The 24,336-nt window shown below is 48.7% G+C and overlaps 2 protein-coding genes across 4 annotated transcripts in view; one reads left to right on the forward strand and one right to left on the reverse strand.

The window, feature by feature from the left end:
- The window catches only part of SBNO2 (strawberry notch homolog 2), a 108,008-nt gene extending 97,574 nt beyond the window's left edge, over positions 1–10,434 (reverse strand). Inside the window, exons 1-2 of the mRNA XM_028713313.2 lie at positions 10,289–10,434; positions 2,808–2,958 (exon numbers count right to left, since the gene is read on the reverse strand). The gene's annotated coding sequence lies outside the window, so the exon portion shown is untranslated. The remainder of the gene's footprint in view (positions 1–2,807; positions 2,959–10,288) is intronic.
- A 2,199-nt stretch (positions 10,435–12,633) lies between these two features.
- The window catches only part of STK11 (serine/threonine kinase 11), a 48,606-nt gene continuing 36,903 nt past the window's right edge, over positions 12,634–24,336 (forward strand). The window contains exon 1 of one of the 3 annotated variants that reach the window (XM_077921822.1): positions 12,634–15,831. In XM_077921822.1, coding sequence (XP_077777948.1) covers positions 15,548–15,831 — 284 coding nt within the window. In that variant the 5' untranslated portion in view covers positions 12,634–15,547. The remainder of the gene's footprint in view (positions 15,832–24,336) is intronic. The other 2 variants (XM_077921821.1, XM_028713738.2) reach the window with 2 other exon arrangements.

The following is a 24,336-nucleotide window of genomic DNA, read 5'->3' on the forward strand; positions in this document are numbered from 1 at the left end:
CCTTATGCTGCGTTTAAAACCAGAATTGCATTTGCGTAGAAACTATTTCTCAGGTGGCTAGTCCTGGTCTTTATAACCCTGAACCTTCTTCCAGAAGGCAGAAGCTGGAAGAGATCATTTCCGGGGTGCGTACTATCCTGCGCTATCTCTGCCGCTTTCTTATGGCACCTGATAGCATAGATTTGATCTAAGGTGGGAAGAGTGCACCCAATTATTCTCTCTGCAGTCTTTACAACCCTGGACAGCATTGTTTTTTCCCTGGCCGTGCAGCTCCCAAACCACACACAGAGACCATACGTTAATACACTCTCCACAGTGCAATGATAAAATGCCGTCAACGGGTCCTTTGAGAGATTGTTTGTGTGTTATGTATATCTCTGTGTTATATCTTTTTTAGATTTGTGTGCTATAATAATAATAATGATACATAATAATAGTAATAATAATATTTTATTTATACCCCGCCTATCTGGCTGGGTTTCCCCAGCCACTCTGGGTGGCTTCTAGCAAAATATTAAAATACAATAATTCATCAAATATTAAATGGCTGCCTTCAGATGTCTTCTAAAAGTCCGGTAGTTGCTTATTTCTTTGACATCTGGCGACATATCTATAATATCTTATAGAGTAATAATCTACATTGTTATTATATACAAGCTTCCTCAAACTCCAGGTGTTTTCAGACTACAATTCCCCTCATCCCTGCCCACTGGTCCTGCTAGCTAGGGATCATGGGAGTTGTAGGCCTACAACATCTGGAGGGCTGAATTTGAGGAAGCCTGATTATATATGATAAACTCCAAGTATACGTGGAAAAGCCCGCAGGCTGAACTCCAACTCCCATCAGCCCCGGCCAGAAGACCCGCTTGCGAGGCATTATGGGAAGTTTAGGATGGCCATTTCCCCCCACCCCTGTGGACTATGCGCGGCTTCCGGCCGGGGGGTGATCTCTCCGCCATGTACCATCTCTATAGTTGGAGAGACCCCTTTGGCAATAGACTGGGGGCGGGGCTTCAGATGGGAGGCGCTTAGGTGGTCTCACAGAAGAGATCCCAAAGATCATCTCATAACAGGAATCTAATACAGTAATCCAATAGCAGGAATATATATATTTTTTTAATACAACATGGGGCTCAAACCCAAGACCCTGAGATTCAGAGTCTCACGTTCTTACCAGCTGAGCTATCCCAGCTGTCAAATAACTGAGGGTTGTGGGAGAGAATGTAGAGAACAGGGAGCTCCCGGGATGTGGCGGCTGTCGAATGGAATCCGGACGTGTTTCATCACTCTTTACCCTCATCTATCTATTGGGAGCCACCCAGAGTGGCTGGGGAGACTCAGACAGATGGGCGGGGTATAAATAATAAATAATAATTATTATTACTATCTAGCTATCTTTATAGATAGTGGGTGGCTAAGCTGAATGGGGTCGGGGGGAGTGGGTGGAATGAAGCTTAGGGAACGCGCGCAGGGAATTTTTCTTAATTGTTTTGATCTAGGCAGCAACAGTAGTCAGTAATAATAATGCACTTTGTAATTTTAAATGGCCTTAACCTGGTTTTTAATATAATTGTGTTTTCATATTAAAGTTGTGTTTTGGTTATCGTAGCTTGCCCGTTCTTTAAAATGTATAGAAAGGAAGAAAGCAGCAGCAACAACAACAACATTCAATAACAACAACAACAACAACATCCAATTTTTTCCCAGGCTTGCCACATAGTTAAACAAACCTTAGTTCATTAATCATTTCATTTCATTCTGATTAATTCATTCCAACTGATTGACATCATCATCATCATCATCATCATCATTATTATTATTATTATTATTATTCATATAGCAACAGCAGTAGGCATGTTGTTGCCATTGGCTGTTTAATCTTTTTGAATTGTTTTTACTACTAAATTTATTACTCACAATGTCAGGTTAAATTGGACATTTAAATTTTTATCCTTGCAGTTTTCCTTAGGACGGAATTGTTAATTGGTCGGTTAATGGGCCTGTCTGTGTGGTTTTGTGAAGTTTTGTAACTATTGTTTTCCTCTATTTATTTTTATTACTTCCCCAGTCGGGGATTGAAAACATCCACTGAAGCGTGGGCCATAAATATTGTACATAAGTGAATAGAAATAAATAAAGTTAACCTGTTGATGGATTATTTATTTGCTATTTTATTATTATTTATAGTTTGCTATTTATCTATTTCGGGATGCGGGTGGCGCTGTGGGTAAAACCTCAGCGCCTAGGACTTGCCGATCGTCAGGTCAGCGGTTCGAATCCCCGTGGTGGGGTGCGCTCCCGTTGTTCGGTCCCAGCGCCTGCCAACCTAGCAGTTCGAAAGCACCCCCGGGTGCAAGTAGATAAATAGGGACCGCTTACTAGCGGGAAGGTAAACGGCGTTTCCGTGTGCTGCGCTGGCTCGCCAGATGCAGCTTGTCACGCTGGCCACGTGACCCGGAAGTGTCTGCGGACAGCGCTGGCCCCCGGCCTATAGAGTGAGATGGGCGCACAACCCCAGAGTCTGTCAAGACTGGCCCGTACGGGCAGGGGTACCTTTACCTTTACCTTTTATTTATCTATTTCATTATACAATGGGTCGTTAAATTGTTATGAGAGAGATTAATAAACAATAACAATGAGTCTGCATAAATTAAGCATGGCTGGGTCCTTCTGCCTGAATCCTTCTGCATTCCAGGCTGGTGTCCTGCCACTGAACTATCATCCTCCAGAGACCTCTCAGTAGATCCCATCCTACTTCCCCTCCTAGGGGGGTCTTAAAGCATCCCCCAGCTGATCTCTGCCCTTACCTGGGAAGTCTGGCTTCTCTGACCTGCTCCTTCCGAGCTGAGGATCCAGAAGTAGCTTTTTGTTTACTCGCCACACGAAGTTAGAATTCAAATATCTAGTTTCACTTTCTCCTTTGTCAGCCCTGAAGCTGCAGTAGGGAAGTGGCAGAAGCTACAAAAGGAAACAATAGTCTTTTTATTATTGTTGACATTGTTTTATTCTGTTTATTTGAATATTTAGAATCCCTTCTTTTGTAAACGTTGGGCAAAAGATTCCTGAATTGCAAGGCGGCTGGACGATAGGATCCTCGTGGTCGCTTCCAACTCTCCCATTCTGTGATTCTATAATGGCATGGGACTTTTGTCTGTGGTTCTCTGAGGCTGTTGCCTGCATTTGAGAGTTGGGGGCCAAGCAGACTGTGGGCCAGGATCCTACTGGCACACTTCTCCTTACATATGCTCCAACATTTTTCCAATGAAAATAGGGACGTCCTATTCCATAATAGGGACGCGGGTGGGGCTGTGGTCTAAACCACAGAGTCTAGAGCTTGCTGATCAGAAGGTGGGTGATTTGAATCCCCGCAATGACGGGGTGAGCTCCCGTTGCTCAGTCCCTGCTCCTGCCAACCTAACAGTTCGAAAGCACGTCAATGTTAAGTTGTGGGTGAACATATCAGATGACACAGCGATTCTTCAAACAGCTCTTCTTTATTCAGAGGCTAGAACAGAACTAAAATGAAGGGTTCGGTCAGCCTGCTTATATAGAGCTCCAGTACCTTGTTACTGTAACAGCTTTCTAAAACTATCCAATCACTGAACGTCACTTTCGATCCTTCATTTGCATAACTATCTACAGTATCCCACTGCTGGCCCAGGGTGAGAACTTCAGTACATAACAGTCAAAGTGAAGTAGATAAATAGGTACCGCTCCGGCGGGAAGGTAAACGGTGTTTCCATGCGCTGCTCTGGTTCGCCAGAAGCGGCTTAGTCCTGCTGGCCACATGACCCAGAAGCTGTACGCCAGCTACCTCGGCCAGTAAAGCGAGATGAGCGCCGCAACCCCAGAGTCGTCCGCGACTGGACCTAACGGTCAGGGGTCCCTTTACCTTTTATTCCATAATAATTATTATTATTCCAACATAATAAATCATTAAACATTTTTTTTAACTTCTCTATACTAGGCTGCCTTCAGATGTCTTCTAAAGGTTGTATAGTTACTTATCTCCTTGGCTCGAGGGGAGCAGGGGTCACATAACTCCAGACCCTCCAACATTTCTCTGATGAAAAGAGGGACATTCCTAAGGAAAAGCGGAACATTCCGGAATCAAATCAGAAACCGGGACGGCTTCTGTAAATCCAGAATTTGTCCCTGGAAAAGAGGGACACTTGGAGGGGTCGTCCTTACATCTCCGCAAGTAAAGGGGACTAGAAACTTGCTCGTCCGGTTTTAATGGGAGCTGAATGTTTAAGGGCAAGGGGCCTGGAATATTCATAATCAAGGGAGGAAAATACTCTGGAATACTCATAAGCAACGTACAAGTCAGCCTGTTTCACAGTTCACTGTTTGGCTAGACTGGACCTAAGGTCGTGGAAATGAAGGCTTGGCATACGAGAAGCCACTTCCCTGATTTTATTTTTGTTCTGTTTCCCTTCTCCCTACACCTTTGGAAATTCCCCGCATTATCTGAACCAGCAGGTTGCTGTCCTTCCTTCTCCCTCTGTGAACAGCAGAAACTGCAAGCTGGATTTCCGAGGACAGGGATCAATTCGGAATCTGAGAGGGCTTCTCTAAGTCAGGGACATCCCTGGAAAATAGGGGCACTTGGAGGGTCCGCTGGGGCCTTCGCACCCACAAATTTTGGTGCCAGGGCCATGGATGCTGTGTGATAGGAATTTTATGGTCTTAGATATATGGTAATGTTCATAAGTGTACCAACCAAGCACATACATAGATCAGCACAGGAAGACCGACCTGGAACCATTTTGATTCCTAAACTGAGTAAATGTTTTCTCTGCAATGTCAAAGTGGGAAACCTCCCCATTGTCTCTTTCCTCACAAATCCTGTCTCAAGGGCACATTTAAGATATGAATAGGGTGTGAGCCTGTGACCTGGCCCAGGAACTGAGTATTTATCATTACAAAAGACTGGCCAGGTTCCCCAGGCAATCCAATCAAGTAACCTGCCAGACAGGAGATAAACAACGACAGGATAAAAACATTAAGATTTCTGTTTTAGACCGCCTTTTCTGTGATGTAGGTGTGATGTATCTGAGGGGTGGTCTTAGGTTACACCCCTTCTGTGAAGTATGTATGATGTTTCTGGGGGTGGTCTTGATCTACAGGGTGGCACCTTTCGCGCCATTGTTCTGGGTTTCTCCTGCGGGTGAGGGGAGCACCCTGTTGCAACAGATCAATAAAGATCAAGCTTACTAGCAGCTTTGCTTCTCAATATTCTCTGGTTGGCCTCTGTTATTTTCTCCTACCAATAGGGAACCTATGTAAGGACTCTATATGGGCTCTTGGATACCCCATAAGGGAAAAGGGCAATTTTTGTTTACAACAGCTGCGTTGCACCCACAGCCCCGGGTACCCAAGCTGGCACTCCTGGTGATAAGAACGTCACTGCTTCTCTCAAAGTGTTCTCCAAAATCTATCCGGGGAAGCCACTTCAGAGCTTGCCGGCCTTCAGTTCTGCCAGGGCAGCTGTCTGTCAAGGGTTTTCTGCGGGACACGGCGTCCTCTTGCGAGAGACAGACAGACTGGCTCTTGGGAGGAGGAAGGGGGGATTTGGCCGGCTGCAGCAGATGCAAACCAACCCAGGAGCAGCCTCAGCAGAGGCTCTCGCCACCGGCACCGACTCTCTTGAGCGCTCAGGTTTCTCGCTGCAGGCCCTGCTCAATCGATCCGGCCTCCCCCACCCACCCCCTTCTGGGAACAGGCTTCCCCTGCAAGGAAGAACTTCCCAGTAGCTGGGTGAGCCCTTTCCAGGATTCTCAAAGCGGAGGCCAACTTTCGCTGCAAAAAAATACTGTATTTTTTGCTCTATAAGACTTGCCTTTTCCCTCCTAAAAAGTACAGTGGTACCTCGCAAGACGAATGCCTCGCAAGACAAAAAACTCGCTAGACGAAAGGGTTTTTTGTTTTTTGAGCTGCTTTGCAAGACGATTTTCCCTATGGGCTTGCTTCATAAGACGGAAACGTCTTGCAAGTTTGTTTCCTGTTTCTTAACACCGTTAATACAGTTGTGACTTGACTTCGAGGAGCAACTCATAGCACGCGGTGTGGTAGCCTTTTTTGAGGTTTTTAAGGACTTTGGTGATTTTTGAAGCTTTTCCAAAACTTTCCTGACACCGTGCTTCGCAAGACGAAAAAAATCGCAAGAAGACAAAACTCACAGAACGAATTAATTTAGTCTTGCAAGGCACCACTGTAAGGGGAAATGTGTGTGCGTCTTATGGAGCGAATGCAGGCTGTGCAGCTATTCCAGAAGCCAGAACAGCAAGAGGGATTGCTGCGTTCACAGCGCAGCGATCCCTCTTGCTGTTCTGGCTTTTGAGATTCAGAATATTTTTTTTCTTGTTTTCCTCCTCCAAAAATTAGGTGCGTTTTGTGGTCTGGTGCGTCTTATAGGGCGAAAAATACGGTAAATGAAATGGGTCATTGCACCACTCGCAAGCAGTGATCTTAAAGGGAGAGTTAGCGTTGCTGTGCATATAGTGGCAAACAGGCTTGGGACCCGGGACAGAGCAAGGTTGGGATCCTCAGCCCTGAGAGAAGCTCATGGAGGGAGCGGTCTCCCTCAGGCTGAGCTGCTCTGCAGGGTTGGTGTGAGGATAGAATAGTAATAATGGGGAGGTGAGTATCAGTTGCTGGAAATGGCCAGAGAGGTGCTCAGGCCCTGTTGCATCGGACAGCCGCTGTGAGAACAGGATCCTGGGCTCGGTGGGTCACTGTTGGCCTCATCCGACAGGCTCTTTCTGGGGAAAGTTAGCTGCTGAGGAAACGTTAGCAGGGAGATGGGACAAAGGTCTTTCTAAAGGCAGCCACTTTCTCCCTCGCCTTTGCCTCTCCTAAACTGCTGAGATATGTCATTTACATCAGCAGCGCCGGTTCTGCATGCCTCTGCTGCTTCCTAGTGGAGCGACCCAGAAATGTGCAGGAAAGGTGGGGATGCGTTCCTCCTTCCAGGGATGGTGCAGGGAACAATTGCCTGCAGGGTAGCTTAGTTGGTACTGTGTGAGACTCTTAAACTGAGGGTTGTGGGCTACTTTGGGGGGGAAAGGATTCCTGCACTGCAGAGGGTTCGACTAGATGACCCTCAGGGTCTCTTCCAAGTCTAAAGGTAAAGGGACCCCTGACCATTAGGTCCAGTCGTGGCCGACTCTGGGGTCGCGGCGCACATCTCGCTTTATTGGCCGAGGGAGCCGGCGTACAGCTTCCAGGTAATGTGGCCAGCAGGACTAAGCCGCTTCTGGCGAACCAGAGCAGTGCACGGAAACGCCGTTTACCTTCCCGCCGGAATGGTACCTATTTATCTACTTGCTCTTTTACGTGCTTTCGAACTGCTAGGTTGGCAGGAGCAGGGACCGAGCAACGGGAGCTCACCCCGTCATTGCGGGGATTCGAATCGCTGACCTTCTGATCGGCAAGTCCTGGGCTCTGTGGTTTAACCCACAGCGCCACCCGCGTCCCTCTTCCAAGTCTAGGGTTCTGCAATTTGCCAAAGGGAACTGGGTCAGTCCACAGGGATGATGGTGGCGGTGATAAAGGCTGCAACCTGTGGCTGAGAGCTTCTGCTCTGCACGCAGAGTTGTTATTATTATTTAATTTTTTATACCGCCTTTCATGCGAGGATCGCAGGGCCGTTCACAACATAAACATACAACCTATAAGTGTGTCGGCTGCAGTGTGTAGCCGCAGTCACACATACGCTCTTCCCAGGGCTGGAAAGGTTTGCTGGTAAAACTGAATTAAAGGTAAAGGTAAAGGTAAAGGGACCCCTGACCATTAGGTCCAGTCGCGGATGACTCTGGGGTTGCGGCGCTCATCTTGCTTTATTGGCTGAGGGAGCCGGCGTTCAGCTTCCGGGTCATGTGGCCAGCAGGACTAAGCCGCTTCTGGCGAACCAGAGCAGTGCACGGAAATGCCGTTTACCTTCCCGCCGCAGCTGTACCTATTTATCTACTTGCACTCTGACGTGCTTTCGAATTGCTAGGTTGGCAGGAGCAGGGACAGAGCAACAGGAGCTCACCCCATCGCAGGGATTCGAACAGCCGACCTTCTGATCGGCAAGTCCTAGGCTCTGTGGTTTAACCCACAGCGCCACCGGCGTCCCAGAAAAACTGAATTACGGCGTCATGAAATGATGCACGTCTAAAAACTGCACCAAAGTTTGGAATGCTCTGCTTTAGAGATTGGAAGATGGCTTTTTGTATCTCCACATATCAACCGTATTTTTCTTACAACATCACCCTTCTCCATCTGCCATCCTATCAGGCTAGAGGCGTTATCAGAGGTACGCCAGGACACAGTTTGGTCAGGCAAAAACACTCGAGGAATGTGCAAAGCAAGGCTTGTGAGGGGTGTGGCCTGGCCTGGACAGAGGGGTGTGGCTTCAGTTAAGGGGTGTGGTCTGTGTTACAGCAAGAATCTGGAAGGTCAGGTCGACTTGGAAGTCTGCATTTGGGGCCCCAAGGCCTGAGATTCCCCACCCATCGCCCTGAACGGACTTGCTAGCGGCTTTCTCTTAGGTTGCAGGCATAACCCAACCCTTCTCTGTCTCTCGCTCAAAGCCTGGCTAAATTTAGCCGGTGCGAAGCCTCCTACAATGCACAAACAGGGGATCTGCTTGCAGAACCGCCCAGCCTGGTGCCAGGGCAGGCTTCCCTCGGAAAGGAAGTCACATTGACCTCTTCAAGAGTGGGGATATTTCCGACCCTCCACATGTCCCTATTTTCCAGGGACGTCCCTGATTTAGAGAAGCTGCCCCGGTTTCAGATTTGATCCCGGAATGTCCCACTTATTCTTAGGAAACCCCCATTTTCATTGGAGAAGTATTGGGAGGGTATGGAGTTATCTGACCCCCGAGCCATTTGAAGGCAATCCTGTATAGCAGTGGTTTTCAACTCGTGTGCTGTGGCACCCTGGGGTGCCCTGAATGATGATCAGAGGTGCCGTGGGCAACACTGGCCTCTGTCCCTCTTTCCTTCCCTCCCTCCTCTGATGCCCTATTGCATCTCTGCCTCTCAAAGGCTTGCACAGCTGTTTGTTGCAGCAGCCCTGGGTACCACAGGCGAATGGTGCCTCTGGAGCTGGCCAGGGGGTGCTTCCCAGGCCCCTGTGGGGCAGTGTGAGGAGGCACCTCTCTTTAGGGCGGGGAGGCAGCTCAGAGACCAAGGGCGACACCTACAACTGACCAGAGGACCCCCAAGAGGGGAGGAGGCTGAGGAGACACTCCACAAGAGAGCATGTTCAAAAAGGGGTGAGGGGCTGCCACCTCTGCAGACAAGGGGTGGCATAACTGGGCTCCTGAGCCCCACAGGGAAGCCATAGAAAGAATGTAGTTGGTCAAGGGAGCCATGGACTCAAAAAGGTTGAAAACCTCTGCCGTATAGGGAAGTTTTGTTTTTTCAATGTTTGATGTTTTATTACCGTATTTTTCGCTCCATAAGACACACCTAGTTTTTAGAGGAGGAAAACAAGAAAAAATATATTTTGAACGAAACAGTGGAGTATGATTTTTGTGGTTCATGCTGTGGCCACAGACATGATATGTGATTTGATTGTGAGTTTGGGGTAAGGTAAAGGTAAAGGTACCCCTGCCCGTACGGGCCAGTCTTGCCAAACTCTAGGGTTGTGCGCTCATCTCACTCTATAGGCCGGGAGCCAGCGCTGTCCGCAGACACTTCTGGGTCACGTGGCCAGCGTGACAAGCTGCATCTGGCGAGCCAGCGCAGCACACGGAACGCCGTTTACCTTCCCGCTGGTAAGCGGTCCCTATTTATCTACTTGCACCCGAGGGTGCTTTCAAACTGCTAGGTTGGCAGGCGGAGTTTGGGGTAGCCCAATGCAAAAATCCTGAGAATCCATGTGGATCCGTGCTTTGTAACCACATTTTTGCACCACTGCAGCCCCAGTGGATGTGTATTTTTTGGGGGTGCAGGCTATAGCCATGGACATGCTATGTGATCTGATGGTGAATTTGGGGTGACCCAATGCAAAAATCCTGAGGATCCATGTGGATCCGTGCTTTGTAACCACGTTTTTGCGCCATTGCGGCCCCACGAAACAGTGGATGCGTGATTTTTTGGGTGCAGGCTATAGCCATGGACATGCTATGTGATCTGATGGTGAATTATGTTTTTATATACAGTATGTTGGAAGCTGCCCAGAGTGGCTGGGGCAACCCAGTAAGATGCGTGGGGTATAAATAGTAAAATTATCGTTATGGAATGGGACGTCCCTATTTTCATCGGAAAAATGTTGGAGGGTATGGCTTTACCTTTACCGGAACGCTGCGCTCATTAGGCCTGAGCTGTTCAGTTTCTTTGGATAAAGAGCTCATTTGGCGCCTGGTGAACTGTTGCTCCCGACTCGCGCTTTGACATGGTGCCTGTGAGTTTTTCAGACAGCTCTTCCAAGCCCTAAGAAGTTTCCCTCCTGGAATAATAAAGGTAACCAACAACACATTGGTTAATATGGTATTAAAAGTAAAGAAAGATTATAAGGAAGCTAGAAGATGAAGCTTAGATACAAGGATCTTCAGCAACAGTCAAACAGTAAATAAGATAGGGAAAGAATTATTAGACATACGGGAGATTAATGAGAAGTGGCAAAGTACTCAACCAATAATATGGGATACAATGAAAGCAGTGGTGAGGGGAATTAGTATTAGGGAATACAGTAAATTGGAGAGAAAAAACAACAAGAAGAGATGAAAAAGTTAGAGGAAGAAATGGGGACACTGGAAAATCAAGATATTCATGATAAAGGTAAAAGAAGTTAAGCACAATTACAGGCAAAAAGGGAAGGAGTTAGAAAATAAAGATATGGAAAAGAAATTTGCCCCCTTAAATCACAGGCATGCCGGTTTGTCTGATGGCTGAACCGGCCACAACCTGAGCTGACCTCTGTCCGGCCGCAAGCACCAAGGTCTCAGCTGCTAAGGTAGCAGGAGTCCGATCAAGTTTCTCTTGACTCCTCCGGTGTTTATACTACATTTTTAAAGATTTCCCTTGAGAGAGTCTTTGAACCTCTTTTGTTGACCACCAGCATTACGCTTTCCGTTTTTAAGTTCTGAATAGAGTGGTTGCTTTGGAAGACGATCATCAGGCATCCGCACAACATGACCAGTCCAACGAAGTTGATGTTGAAGAATCATCGCTTCCACACTGGAGATCTTTGCTTCTTCCAGTACATTGATATTAGTTTACCTCTCTTCCCAGGTGATGTGTAAATTATCTCGGAGACGCTGTTGACGGAGTTGGATTTAATAAATAAATAAATAAATTATTATTATTATTATTATTATTATTATTATTATTATTATTATTATTTCGAGGAGTTGGATTTCGAGGAATTGGGAGATGGCGCTTATAAGTGGCCCATGTTTCACAAGTGTACAGTAAACTTGGTAGTGCAATAGCTTTGTAAAGGAGCACTTGTAAACTATAACGTAGTGAACGAGAACAAGAAGTGAGAGAGGACACCAAATTTTGCCGCTGCGCAAGGCGCTGCTGAAATTTGGAAAGACCAATAATTCACCGCTGCCAGTCCAAAGTAGTTTGACTTCACTCCCAATGGCGCATTCCTGCATTGTCTCTTAATTAATAATAATAATAATAATAATAATAATAATTTATTATATATACCCCGCCCATCTGGCTGGGCTTCCCCAGCCACTCTGGGCGGCTTCCAACCAAATATTAAAATACAGTAATGCATCAAACATTTTTGATAAGAATAATGATCTGTTGTTAGCTTGACGGAAGTGTACACAGATGAGCTTTCCTGCTTTGGCTCATCTTCCTTTTTCCTTTCTTTCTATTTTTCTTTTTTCCTTTCTTTTATCTTCCCCATAGTTGCTTATGTTCTGTGCCATGTACTTCGATATTTTTTTGTAGTTTTAAATCCCCCCCCCCATTACTATTAAGGAATTTTCCTTTGTAATTTTGGTGGTCTATATTGATATGTACCTGTTTAAAGCAAAATAAAAGTTAAAAAAACAACAACCATTAAAAGCTTCCCTAAGCAGACAGACTGATGCCAGCCATTCAGGGGTGCCAACTTGAATAAAATATTGGGGGGTGAGCCTTGCCCCCCATTATTGATCCACACACGTCATTTGAATGGGAATGGCCGTCAACTTTGTGGGGGCCATAGGCCCCCCTCAAATATTTTATTGTGGGGGGCCCCGTGGCCCCTAGAACCCGGCTCCTATTCAACCGTGTCCTCTTCTTCCTCTTTTATTCCCCTCAGACACCTCGAACTACAACCCCCATCAGCCCCGGCCTGACTAGGCGCCGTGCCGGGGATTGTGGGAGTTGTAGTCCAGCAGCGTCAGGCGGGTCCAACCCCATTGGCTGGCGCCGCCGCGCGTAGGCCTCCCCTTACGCGTCCCCATGGCAACCCCGCGCCCTCCGCCCCGCGCCCCCGACCACCCAATCCCCGACCGCCTCCTCCACCTCCCGCGAGGCGAGGCGGAGGCCGCTTAGCCAATCGGGCGAGGACGACGAAGGGAAATGACCTATGACAGCGTAGAAGACGCCGCGGTGGGGCGGGGCGTCCTCTTCGGGGTTTTTTTTTTAGCCAGTACTAGAGCGCGCGGACTGCGCATGCTCGGAGGAGGAGGGGGGAGGTAAACAAAATGGCGGCGGCGTGTTAGCTGCGGCGGCAGGAAGGCAAGGAGAGGGGCGAGGCGGCTTTGACGTAGTCAGGGGAGGGGAGCAGCCGGCCAGCCAGCCCCCCACATAGCCGCCCCTTGGGGAGCGGCAGAGCCCCCCCAACCCCCCCACCTGTCCCCCGTCAGGCTCGAGGGGGGAGGGGTCCCAAAAGGACTCACCCCCCCTGCTACTTGAGCGCAGGGCTTGGGCCTAGTGGTTTTTTTCCTGGGGGGGTGGGGAAGGCTCCCCCTCATAAACAGCAGGCTCCCCATATTCATTTTAAGCTGTGTGTGAGAGAGAGAAGGAAGTTGGGGGGGGCTCTCCTTGCAGGGGGGGGGAGGGGGAGGGTCTGTGTGTCTGTGGACGGGAGGGGGGTGGAATAAGCTATTTTTATATAATTTATATTTTTTATTTAAATAGAGAAAAGTGCGTGCGTCTATATATATAGGCACACACTTGGTGTTGTGGTTTTTTTTGGGGGGGGGGGAGTTCGGTTGCCTGTCTTTAAGGGAAGGCAAATCGACTGATTTCTGTTAATTGACTCCTCTGGCAATTCAGGGCCCTTCTTCCCCTTAAGGAGGAAAGTTTCTCCCCCAGTTTTTATTAGTGACAGTCCGTTAGTTAATCCCCATTCGCAACTCTTTCTTTTTCTTTCTTTCTTTTTTTGGAGGGGGGTGGTGACATTAATTTCCCCCCACCCCGTTCTTAAAAGAGGGAGATTGGGGAAGAAGTTGGGTGACAGCCAGTGACCCTTCTTGAGGAAAGATCCTTCTCCCCCACCCTAATTTTTAAGTTGAATCCCACGAGGAATTGAACCCCCTTTTCCGTTGGGGAGGAGTGATCCTGAGTTGAAAGGATACTTGCCTCTGTTTTTTTGTGGACGGGTTAGCGATTCTTCCTGTTAGAAATTGTGACGGGGAATTAAGTCAAAGAGTATTACATTAAGCAGAGGTGTCTCCCTTAATCAACTTCTCTCTTCCCCCTCCCCTTTTCCCCCAATTTAGAAACTCTTCTGAGAAGGGAAGACCCTTACCTCTTCTTCCCTTGTGGTGGTGTTATTTTTTCGCTTCTGTTGCCCCTTCTGTTAGGGTCAGATTTTCTCTTCTTCACCCCACTTGCCTTTGCAGAGAGCTATCCCCCCTTTAAGCAGCCCTCATTAATTGCCACCGTTTGGGGGAAATTGTTATAGCTGCCTCCCAATCCCAATTGGCACTTGTTTTTCTTTTAGCGCCTAAGTTCTCTCTGTCTGAGAAGGGACCAGGTACTTTCTGTCCCTTAACATTTTTTGAATGCGTGGGAGACTAGGCATCTCCCATACTACAGATTTCCCTTCCACCCCTTCTCCTGTAGAGAGAGGAGGCTCCACATAAGGACTCCCTAATTTTGCGGGTGCCAATATTGTGAAGAGGAAGATACTTGGGGATTATTGAAGCTCTTCAAAAGAAAGAAGAGTCCCATTAGGGATTTGGGAGGAAAGGGTCTATTTTCTCTCCCCCCCCCCCCCAGTTAATATCCTCCCCACCTGTTTGACAGGCAGCTTGGTCTCTTGTGGGAACGGTACAATTACCTGTCAAGGGAAAATCTCCCAATTCCTTTTTTTTTTCCATTTCCCAACTCATGTGCCAAGGATAATTTCCCCTTGACTCCCTGGGCTTGTGAACATCACATTGCATTCCCTTATTTAGATCGGAAGGCCACATAAACAGAACGGTGTGTGTGTGTCTGTTCAGAAAGGGACTTAATTACTCTCAGCAAGATCGGTCAGGAGTCTGGCACTAATGGGATCAATCTGTTCTGAGTGATGCCTTCAAAAGCCTGGCGTTGCTGCAGTATAGCTTGAAGGTAGAGGGGTTCCCCAAGAGTAGGATGATTAGAGGCCTCCCCTCTTTTTTCAAGACAGTTGCTTAAGCTGGATGAATTGTGTAAGCTTAAACTTGCGTCAGGAGAGCTTCCTCAAGCACCATCCCCTCCTCTCTCTCTCTCTTTTTTTGTGGGTGCTTAGTTCTGGGAGACTTGAATAGGGTTTGAGCTGCCTGCCTGCCTGCCTACCTTAATACCTGAAGCAGTGGGGTGACACATCATGTGTCAGGTAGACCCCAAGTGGTTGAAGGATGCCCCTGGTCGAACCTACTAGACACGGAAGGCCTCAATCCTTTGTCAAGGGCGGAAGAGAAGCAGTTGAAATCAGTATTGAAAATTCCTTTAAAAAGACTTGGTTCCAGCTCCCGAACGGCTGAGAGGACTCTCATCGGAGGTCGTACCTGGGTGGCGAGAGTGGTCAAAGCCGAGGGGTGGGTTTGGGCTCCTTGATTCTTCACCTCACAGTTTGGAAACAGGAGCTGCCATGCCTTGCTAGCGATGGAACACCCTCCGAGAGACTAGCTTTCTGTTTCCAAACGCAGGAAGTATTCTTGAAGATGACTTAGGTCCTCAAGGAAGGGGGGGAAATACCTTGGACTTCCTCAGGAGAACATTACCTGATGTGAAAGACTTGGAGCAGCAAAAACGAGATTTTTTTTTTTTTAAAGAGAAGCTAAAGCTGACTGTAAATCAACTTTGTTGCTTTCCCCCATCCACATCGCTTAAGAAAAGCTCTATAAGTATTGGAACGAGGTGCTGGATCTCTGTAGGGCCCTCCTGGGCTCGGGAGAAAAGTTCTCATAGGCTTTTATTTTTCATTTGTAAGTTAAAACGTTCGTACAATCTTTTTGGGAATTCTCGATTTACCTCCGCTGAACATCCTTCTTCCCCACCCCCAAAAAACTTGGGAGTAAAAAGGGAGCATCCGATACACCAGGAAAGTGGATTTTTAAACCTCTGGCGCGCGCACACACTTGTCGTCGTGGAACGCAAACCGGCTTGGGTCATTTCGATTCGCGATGGAGGACTCCCAGCAGCTGGGGATGTTTGTCGAAAGCGAACTGATCTCGGTGGGCATGGATACTTTCATCCACCGCATAGACTCTACGGAAGTGATCTACCAGCCCCGCCGGAAAAGGGCGAAGCTGATAGGCAAGTACCTGATGGGGGACCTGCTTGGGGAAGGATCCTACGGCAAGGTCAAGGAGATGCTGGACTCCGAAACCCTCTGTAGGAGAGCGGTCAAGATCCTGAAGAAGAAGAAGCTGCGGAGGATCCCCAACGGGGAGGCCAATGTTAAAAAGTGAGTGTTGGGGGTTTTTTAGGGGGTGGGGTGGTTTTTTGGGGGGGAGAGGGTTTGGAGGTGAGGGTGGGCCCAACCTACAAAAATTGAGCGTAGTTGTGTCTTCGTAGCACGTTGTTGTTGTTGTTTAGTCGTGTCCGACTCTTCGTGACCCCCTGGACCTGAGCATGCCAGGCACTCCTGTCTTCCCTGCCTCCCACAGTTTAGTCAAACTCATGCTGGTAGCTTCAAGAACACTATTCAACCATCTCATCCTCTGTCGTCCCCTTCTCCTTGTGCCCTCCATCTTTCCCAGCATCAGGGTCTTTTCCAGGGAGTCTTCTCTTCTCATGAGGTGGCCAAAGTCTTGGAGCCTCAGCTAAAGGATCTGTCCTTCCAGTGAGCACTCAGGGCTGATTTCCTTCCGAATGGAGAAGTTTGATCTTCTTACAGTCCATGGGACTCTCAAGAGTCGTGGCACGTTACTGCAGAATAAAGTAAAGGACCCCTGGGCGGTTAGGTCCAGTCAAAGGCGACTGGGGTTGCAACGCTCATCTTGCTTTCAGGCCGAGGGAGCCAGCGTTTGTCCACAGACAGCTTTCCAGGTCATGTGACCAGCAGGACTAAACCGCTTCTTGCGCAGTGGGACACCGTGACGGAAACCAGAGCGCACGGAAATGCCAGGGACGCGGGTGGCTTCTGTAGTGTAAACTGCTGAGCCTCTTGGGCCTGCCGATCGGAAGGTTGGCAGTTTGAATCCCCGCAACAGAGTGAGCTCCTGTTGCTCTGTCACAGCTCCTGCCAACCTTGCAGTTCGAAAGCACACCAGTGCAAGTAGATAAATAGGTACCGCTCCGGCGGGAAGTTAAACAGTGTTTCAGTGTGCTCTGGTTCGCCAGAACTTACAAGTGAGCAGCTGCTGCAGCTCTGGGTTTAGGGATCGGCTTGCCTGGGACTCTATACTAGCCCTGACAGGCCCCTGTCCTCCGAATCCGGGAATTGCAACCAGGATAACCTGAGTTGTGCAGGCTGAGTTGTGGAACGCCTTCCCCACAGAGCTGCACCTGCCACCTTCACTGAACAGCTTTCAGCAAAGACTGATGGGGCACCTCTTTACCCTGGCCTTTGACACCACAGATGTCCTTTTCCAGGATGCACCCTATGCTTGTACCTGCAGCCTGTTCTGCCTGGGTTTCACACTGGTTTTTAAATTGTTGTAACCTGCCCTGGGACCTGCTGGCCAACAAGCCCTGCCACGTCCTTGCCAGCCTAGGAAAACAGTGCAGTGCTGTTGAGGCTTGCCTGGGCTGAGCGCTTCGCAGCCAGTAGAGGCAACCCATGTTTCCTCAGGCGCCTGTGGCCCTTCAGACGTTGCTAGCAATGTTAGAAACTCAGGTATGTTAGCTAATTGCCAAATGGCACCTTAAACGTGGGTTACGGTCGCCAGAGTGGAATGTCTAGGCACCTTCCTTTTCTTTTTTGCTGTGGAATCTATTTTTTATTATTCATTTCAATAACACTTTATATTTTGAAGAACAACATCACAAACATGTTAAGAGATTAAATAAAAAATCCAGACTAAAAGAAATGCAAGCCTCAAGGAAAACATTTCAGATACTTCTGAAAGTGACTTTTTTTTTTTCTACATATAGTAGAAACCGGGTTGGGAAAGCAACAAACCCAGAAGTATTTTTGGGGGGTTTTGCAGCTTGCGCATGCACAGAAACACGCGCCGCGCACATGCGCAAAACAGGCACCTCCGGTTGTGGAAACCTCAGGATCCAACCAGAGCTCCAGAATGGATCCCGTCCATAACCGGAGGTACCACTGTATTTATTTGCCTACTTAATTTATAGAGCTGCCCCATAGCAGAATGACTCTAGGAAGCCATTGGGGTATAGTGGTTAGATTGTTGGACCAGGACCTGGGAGATCAGGGTTCAAATCCCCACTCCGTCAGGAATCTCGCGGAGTGACCTTGGAGCCAGTCACAGCCTCTTAACTTACCTTACAGGGTCGTCATAGGAATTAACAGAGGGGGTTGGTAAACAGTGTACTTTTTGTGACCTTTTGGACTACAATTCCCATCATCCACGACCACTGGCCCTGCTAGCTGGGGATGATGGGAGTTGTAGTACAAAAGCGGGTAGAGACGCAAGTTTAGAAAACCCTGGTGTAGACAGCACTGAACTAGACGGAGCAACTGGTCTGAGTCAGTATAGGATAAGACAGTTCCCTGCATTTCTGTGTCAGTTCTGCAGTCAAATATTACTGGGGGAGTCTAATCCAGCTAGTACCCCCCCCCCTGCCCCCAGGCTGGTTCATCCTCACCTGCCTGCCTTCATTTTCCTTCCTCCATGTGCCCCCGCAGTTCTCCCAGGCCTTTTAAATGTAAGGGTCCACCTTATCAATAAAGGTAAAGGGACCCCTGACCATTAGGTCCAGTCGTGGCCGACTCTGGGGTTGCGGCGCTCATCTCGCTTTACTGGCCGAGGGAGCCGGCGTACAGCTTCCGGGTCATGTGGCCAGCAGGACTAAGCCGCTTCTGGCGAACCAGAGCAGCGCACGGAAATGCCGTTTACCTTCCTGCCGGAGCGGTACCTATTGATCTACTTGCACTTTGGCGTGCTTTCGAACTGCTAGGTTGGCAGGAGCAAGGACTGAGCAACGGGAGCTCACCCCCTCGCAGGGATTCGAACTGCCAACCTTCTGATCGGCAAGTCCTAGGCTCTGTGGCTTAACCTTATCAATAGCCCAACCCAAAAAAAGAACCCAGGTATTGGTATCTGAAAATACTGCCAACCCCTGCCCCCCCAAAACAAGCTGGTTTCCTCTTTAAAAGCCAGCATCCACCCAGCTTGTTCCAGCATCTGCTGAGCATCGGCCCTGTGGGGTTTTTCTGCCTCTTTAGGCAATCTTGGATAAACGCCTGGATGGAGACGTTCGCCTCCCTTGTCCGTCTTTTTGCGCCTGGCTCATGGGGGTGTGTGCTGTGAGCGCTGCCACCAGTGAATCAGCTTCGCTCTATTATTACTTCTTCGGACAGGCCTTCAGAACCAGGTTTTATTTCCGCTTCTGGAAAAACGAGATCTGAGAAGGGGGGAAGAATCGAAACTACCCCCAAAAAAACAGCTTATCCGCATCGCCCTTTGAGGTTCCATCTGTGCAGGAGGCTGAGAAGGCGGTTCTGTGCCAACCCGGTGGCTTCCTGGTGTTTCGGCCGAAGCTCTCATCACATCAGCCCCTCTGAGCTGATGGGAATCGAACTCCAAGCATGCTGTCGTCCTCCATTGCTGCCCCTCTCAGTTTCTCTTCTCTCTTGCCTCTCTTTGCAAGTGCTATTTACTCAGAGTGTCCCTCTGTGCAAATGCAGTTTAATCAGAAGGAAGGAGAGACCGGCTGCCACTTCCTCGCATCCTGGGGATGTACAGTGGTACCTCGGGTTACATACGCTTCAGGTTACATATGCTTCAGGTTACAGACTCCGCTAACCCAGAAATATCACCTCGGGTTAAGAACTTTGCTTCAGGATCAGAACAGAAATCGTGCCGTGGCGGCGCGGCGGCAGCAGGAGGCCCCATTAGCTAAAGTGGTGCTTCAGGTGAAGAACAGTTTCAGGTTAAGAATGGACCTCCAGAACGAATTAAGTACTTAACCCGAGGTACCACTGTATCTCCCTCCCAGGCAAGTTTAGTTCCAGGGATCTCTCTCCTTCGCATGAAACAGAGGCCAAAAGCATTAAGGATGAATTGCAGGTGTTCACACATGCTTTACATGTGGTTTTATATTCTGATTTTATCCTACTCTGAGACATGCAGGGATAGGGTTGCCCTACGTCTAATCTCCCGGTCATAGCTTCAATTTCTTTTGAGATTTTGCAAAAGAAGAAGCTGGACAAATTTGGGCAAAACGAATTGTGTACAGATTTTCACTTTCTGAAATACGGCAACCCTAGTATAGGGTGGTATGTATAGTGGTACCTTGGTTTACGAAGTTAATCCGTTCCGGAAGTCTCCTCTTAAACCGAAGCATTCTGCATAAAGTTTTGTATTAAGTGTTCATTGCTTGACAGAGCTGGCCCCATTATTTACACCACTTTCTGCTATGTACTCTTCATATTTTTAGAACAAAAATGCAACCAGTGAAAGTCACCACGGTCAGAGTAGTTAGGCTCGAGACATTCACTGATGATTTACTGGTGATCGCTTTTTTACATTAAAAGGCAACCATAATTTTAAGTGATAGACGTTGTTGTTGTTTAGTCGTTTAGTCGTGTCCTCCTCTTCGTGACCCCCTGGACCAGAGCACGCAAGGTCCTCCTGTCTTCCACTACCTCCCGCAGTTTGGTCAGACTCATGCTGGTAGCTTCGAGAACACTGTCCCACCAGTGATAGACATTAGGCTAGTAGAACAAGATTGAAGCAAACTTCATCTCTATTCAAGGAGCATGCAGAAAATAGCTTATATACCTGTGTTTCCAACACTAGTGTAAAGGCTGGAGTTATCTGGCAATGGAATGCAAAAGCTACACTCTGTGGCAGTTCAGTTAGAGCATAAATAAGAGGCAAAACGGCCCTTTGCAACAGCAGTCATAGGTAATAATGCATCCTGAGTAGTATTTCTAAGTAAATTAACCTTCATAGCAAGGCAGAAAGCCATTGTCATTTTTCTGACACAAATGGGGGGAAATAGAGCTTTTGATTCAGCACCCTTATGCCAAAGTTCTCTTGTTCTCAGGCGGATGCCTTCCGATAAGATCAGGAACAGAGTGACCTGGTGGACTGAAATGTTCGTGTTCTGGTTTCTGGATAATGTGCCATTTCTGATGTCAGATTACTGTGCATAGTTCTCCGTTTGTGGATCCTGCACCCTCTTCCCACTGCCTCCAGCGTTCTGGATATACCAGCTTAAATACAGAAGAGCTTCACCCTAGCTGTTGACAATGAAAGTTTCCATTATCCCCTTCTAGGGACGTGAGTTGTGCTGTGGCCTAAGCCACTAAGCCTCTTGGGCTTGCCGATTGGAAAGTTGGCGGTTCGAATCTGTGCAACACTGGCGAGCTCCCGTTGCTCTGTCCCAGCTGCTGCGAACCTAGCAGTTCGAAAGCACACCAGTGCAAGTAGATAAATAGGTACCGCTGCGGCGGGAAGGTAAATGGTGTCTCCGTGCGCTCTGGCTTCGTCACGGTGTCCCGTTGCGCCAGAAGCGGTTTAGTCCTGCTGGCCACATGACCCGGAAAGCTGTCTGCGGAAAGACGCCAGCTCCTTCGGCCTGAAAGCGAGATGAGTGCCGCAACCCCATAGTCACCTTTGACTGGACATAACCGTCCAGGGTCATTTATCCTCTTCTGGATAATTCTAGAGCCCACAGCTTCCTTTGGCAAAGTTATAAGGCTTAGAAATACAGGATGAGTCCTTTAAAAGAGGCCCCATGGATACAGAGTACACATGTTCCAGGGGGCCTCTTTTAAAAGACTCACCCTGTTTAAGTTGCGTGTGTTAAGTTTCACAACAGAGAATGGAAACGCCTGCAAGGTTAAAGTCCCCATTTTGTTTGCGTGTGTTGTGTTATTTCTGAGCTGTGTGCTTTTCAAGTACCCTCCTCCATAACTCTTCTCTTTTTGCCTTGCTCAGTCGGTGGAGCGTGAGACTCTTTAATTTCAGGGTCGGGGGTTCGAGCCCCACATCGGGCAAAAGATCCCTGCATTGCAGGGGTTTGACTAGATGACCCTTAGGGTCCCTTCCAACTCTGCAACGCTGTGATTTTGTGATTCTGCCTGCTCCCTTGCCAGGGCTTACATGGCTAACCCTGGCAGGCAGCTACCCCGACAATTACCTCCAGGCTTTTGCCCGTGAAGTCAGTGCCTCCGTTTAAGACTCTTCCGCTTGTTATTTATTAATTTGTGACCTCACCTTCCACGTATATCGTCCCAGGGAGATTTGCAGGCACATCCCTTAAAAACAGCAGAAATAAAGTTGCAGGCAGTGCAAGGAGAACCGGGTATAATAATAATAATAATAAATAATAAATTTTATTTATATCCCGCCCTCCCCAGCCGAAGCCGGGCTCAGAGCGGCTAACAACAATAAAACGATAAAACATTCAAAAATCATTTCATTCTAAAATTAATTCCAATCAAATTAATGGCAACCATTGGGCTAGAGGTTCTGTGAGGATTGCCAAAGGAGGGAGTCAGGCTGTGCCCTGGCCAAAGGCCTGGTGGAACAGCTCTGTCTTGCAGGCCCTGCGGAAAGATGTCAAGTCCCGCAGGGCCCTAGTCTCTTGTGGCAGAGCGTTCCACCAGATCGGAGCTACAGCCGAAAAAGCCCTGGCTCTGGTTGAGGCCAGCCTAACCTCTCTGTGGCCCGGGACCTTCAAGATGTTTTTGTTTGAAGACCGTAAGTTCCTCTGTGGGACATACCAGGAGAGGCAGTCCCATAGGTACGAGCGTCCTAGGCCGTATAGGGCTTTGAAGGTTAAAACCAGCACCTTAAACCTGATCCTATACTCCACCGGGAGCCAGTGCAGCTGGTATAGCACTGGGTGAATGTGAGTTTAAAAGTGACACAGCATGAACTTCGCAGGGGGTTGGACTAGATGACACATTTGGTCCATTTCTGACTCTACAATTCTGCGATTCCAACACCTGAAATGGGAGTGCTTGTCATCCAACTGGAAAAGCTTCTCAACGCAAAGAAACGAAAACAAAAAAGCTTTAGGAAATTGCGGACAAGCAAGTAGTCCCTGCCCTTCCTTGACAAGGGTTAAGCCGCGGGCAGCCGGAGTGGCTGTGCCTTCCGAAGCTTGTTGAACAAAAACTCCCATCACCCCTGACCTTTGACCCAGCTGGCTCCTGGGGCTGATGGGAGTTGGAGTCTGAGATCACCTGCAGGGCAGCGTGTCTCCTACCCCTGTAAGCAAAATGCAGAGTTCCCAGTGAAGGGGGAAGAATTGATGAGAGTCCCTTGCTAAGTTTAGGCCCCTGCATCTGTTACGGCCCATCTTGCGGCGCTGTAAGCAACAGCTGTGGCCTTTGCTCCGTCGCGAGAAGCTCTTCCTGGACACCCGCTGCCTTTCCAGTTCCTTCTTAGCTTTGGTGCGCCTAGTTCCTCTGCAGCTCAGCGTAGGGCAGGCTTTCGTGCTTTCCGTTCCCCTTCTCGCGTCCACCCCAGTCAAACTTGGCCCAGACCAGCTTGAAGGCAGCACTGGAATTTGTTCCCATCCGTCGGCCTCGGAAGACAATGGAGGAGCTCGCCAAGCTGTTGGAAGGTTGCGGCGCCTGCTGCGGCTTTAGAGACTGATGCGGGATAGGCATGTTTTGTTGCAGCCGGGGCAGATGAAGGCATCTGGTTGTGCTGTTGCAGATGCACAAGGGCATTTCTTCTCTCTCTGCTCTTCCTATCGCTCATTCCTCCTCTGGCCACTGCTGTGGATGTAATAATAATAATAATAAATTTTATTTATATCCCACCCTCTCCAGCCGAAGACGGGCTCAGGGCTGCTAACAACAATAAAACAATAAAACATTCTAAAATCATTTCATTATAAAATTAGCTTAATCAAATTGATGGCAACCATTGGGCTAGAGTTCTGTGAAGATTGCCAAAGGAGGGAGTCAGGCTGTGCCCTGGCCAAAGGCCTGGTGGAACAGCCCTGTCTTGCAGGCCCTGCGGAAAGATGTCAAGTCCCGCAGGGCCCCAGTCTCTTGTGACAGAGCGTTCCACCAGATCGGAGCCGCAGCCGAAAAAGCCCTGGCTCTGGTCGAGGCCAGCCTAACCTCTCTGTGGCCTGGGACTTTCAGGATGTTTTTGTTTGAAGACCGTAAGTTCCTCTGTGGGACATACCAGGAGAGGCGGTCCCGTAGGTACGAGGGTCCTAGGCCGTATAGGGCTTTAAAGGTTAAAACCAGCACCTTAAACCTGATCCTGTACTCCACCGGGAGCCAGTGCAGCTGGTATAGCACTGGGTGAATGTGATCTCGCAGTGAGGACCCCGTACAAACGGACTCCTGCCTCCAGGCACTGTGGTCGTCTGCAAGGGGTTCCCCCACGGTAGGGTTGGCGTTGCCAGCCTTCATGCCACATTTGCAGATGTTTGCTAGTGGGCCTGGGGCCGGAAGTCAACTCCCCATAGCATAGAGCATGTCCTTGGGGGATCCTGTCATCTTCCATTCTGTGGACGTGACGTCTCTGAGACAGAAGTGGGAACATGCGGGGAATGTGGGCTCAGGAGAACACATCTTTGTGTGGAATTCTGTCCTGACACGTTGTTGTTGTTGTTTAGTCATGTCCGACTCTTTGTGACTCCATGGACCAGAGCACGCCAGGCCCTCCTGTCTTCCACCGCCTCCCACACTTTGGTCAAACTCATGCTGGTAGCTTCGAGAACACTGTCCCACCATCTCATCCTCTGTCGTCCCCTTCTCCTTGCGCCCTCCATCTTTCCCAACATCAGGGTCTTTCCCAGGGAGTCTTCTCTTCTCATGAGGTGGCCAAAGTCTTGGAGCCTCAGCTTCAGGATCTGTCCT

This window comes from Podarcis muralis, chromosome 18, assembly GCF_964188315.1.
Source record: "Podarcis muralis chromosome 18, rPodMur119.hap1.1, whole genome shotgun sequence".
Taxonomy (NCBI): domain Eukaryota; kingdom Metazoa; phylum Chordata; class Lepidosauria; order Squamata; family Lacertidae; genus Podarcis; species Podarcis muralis.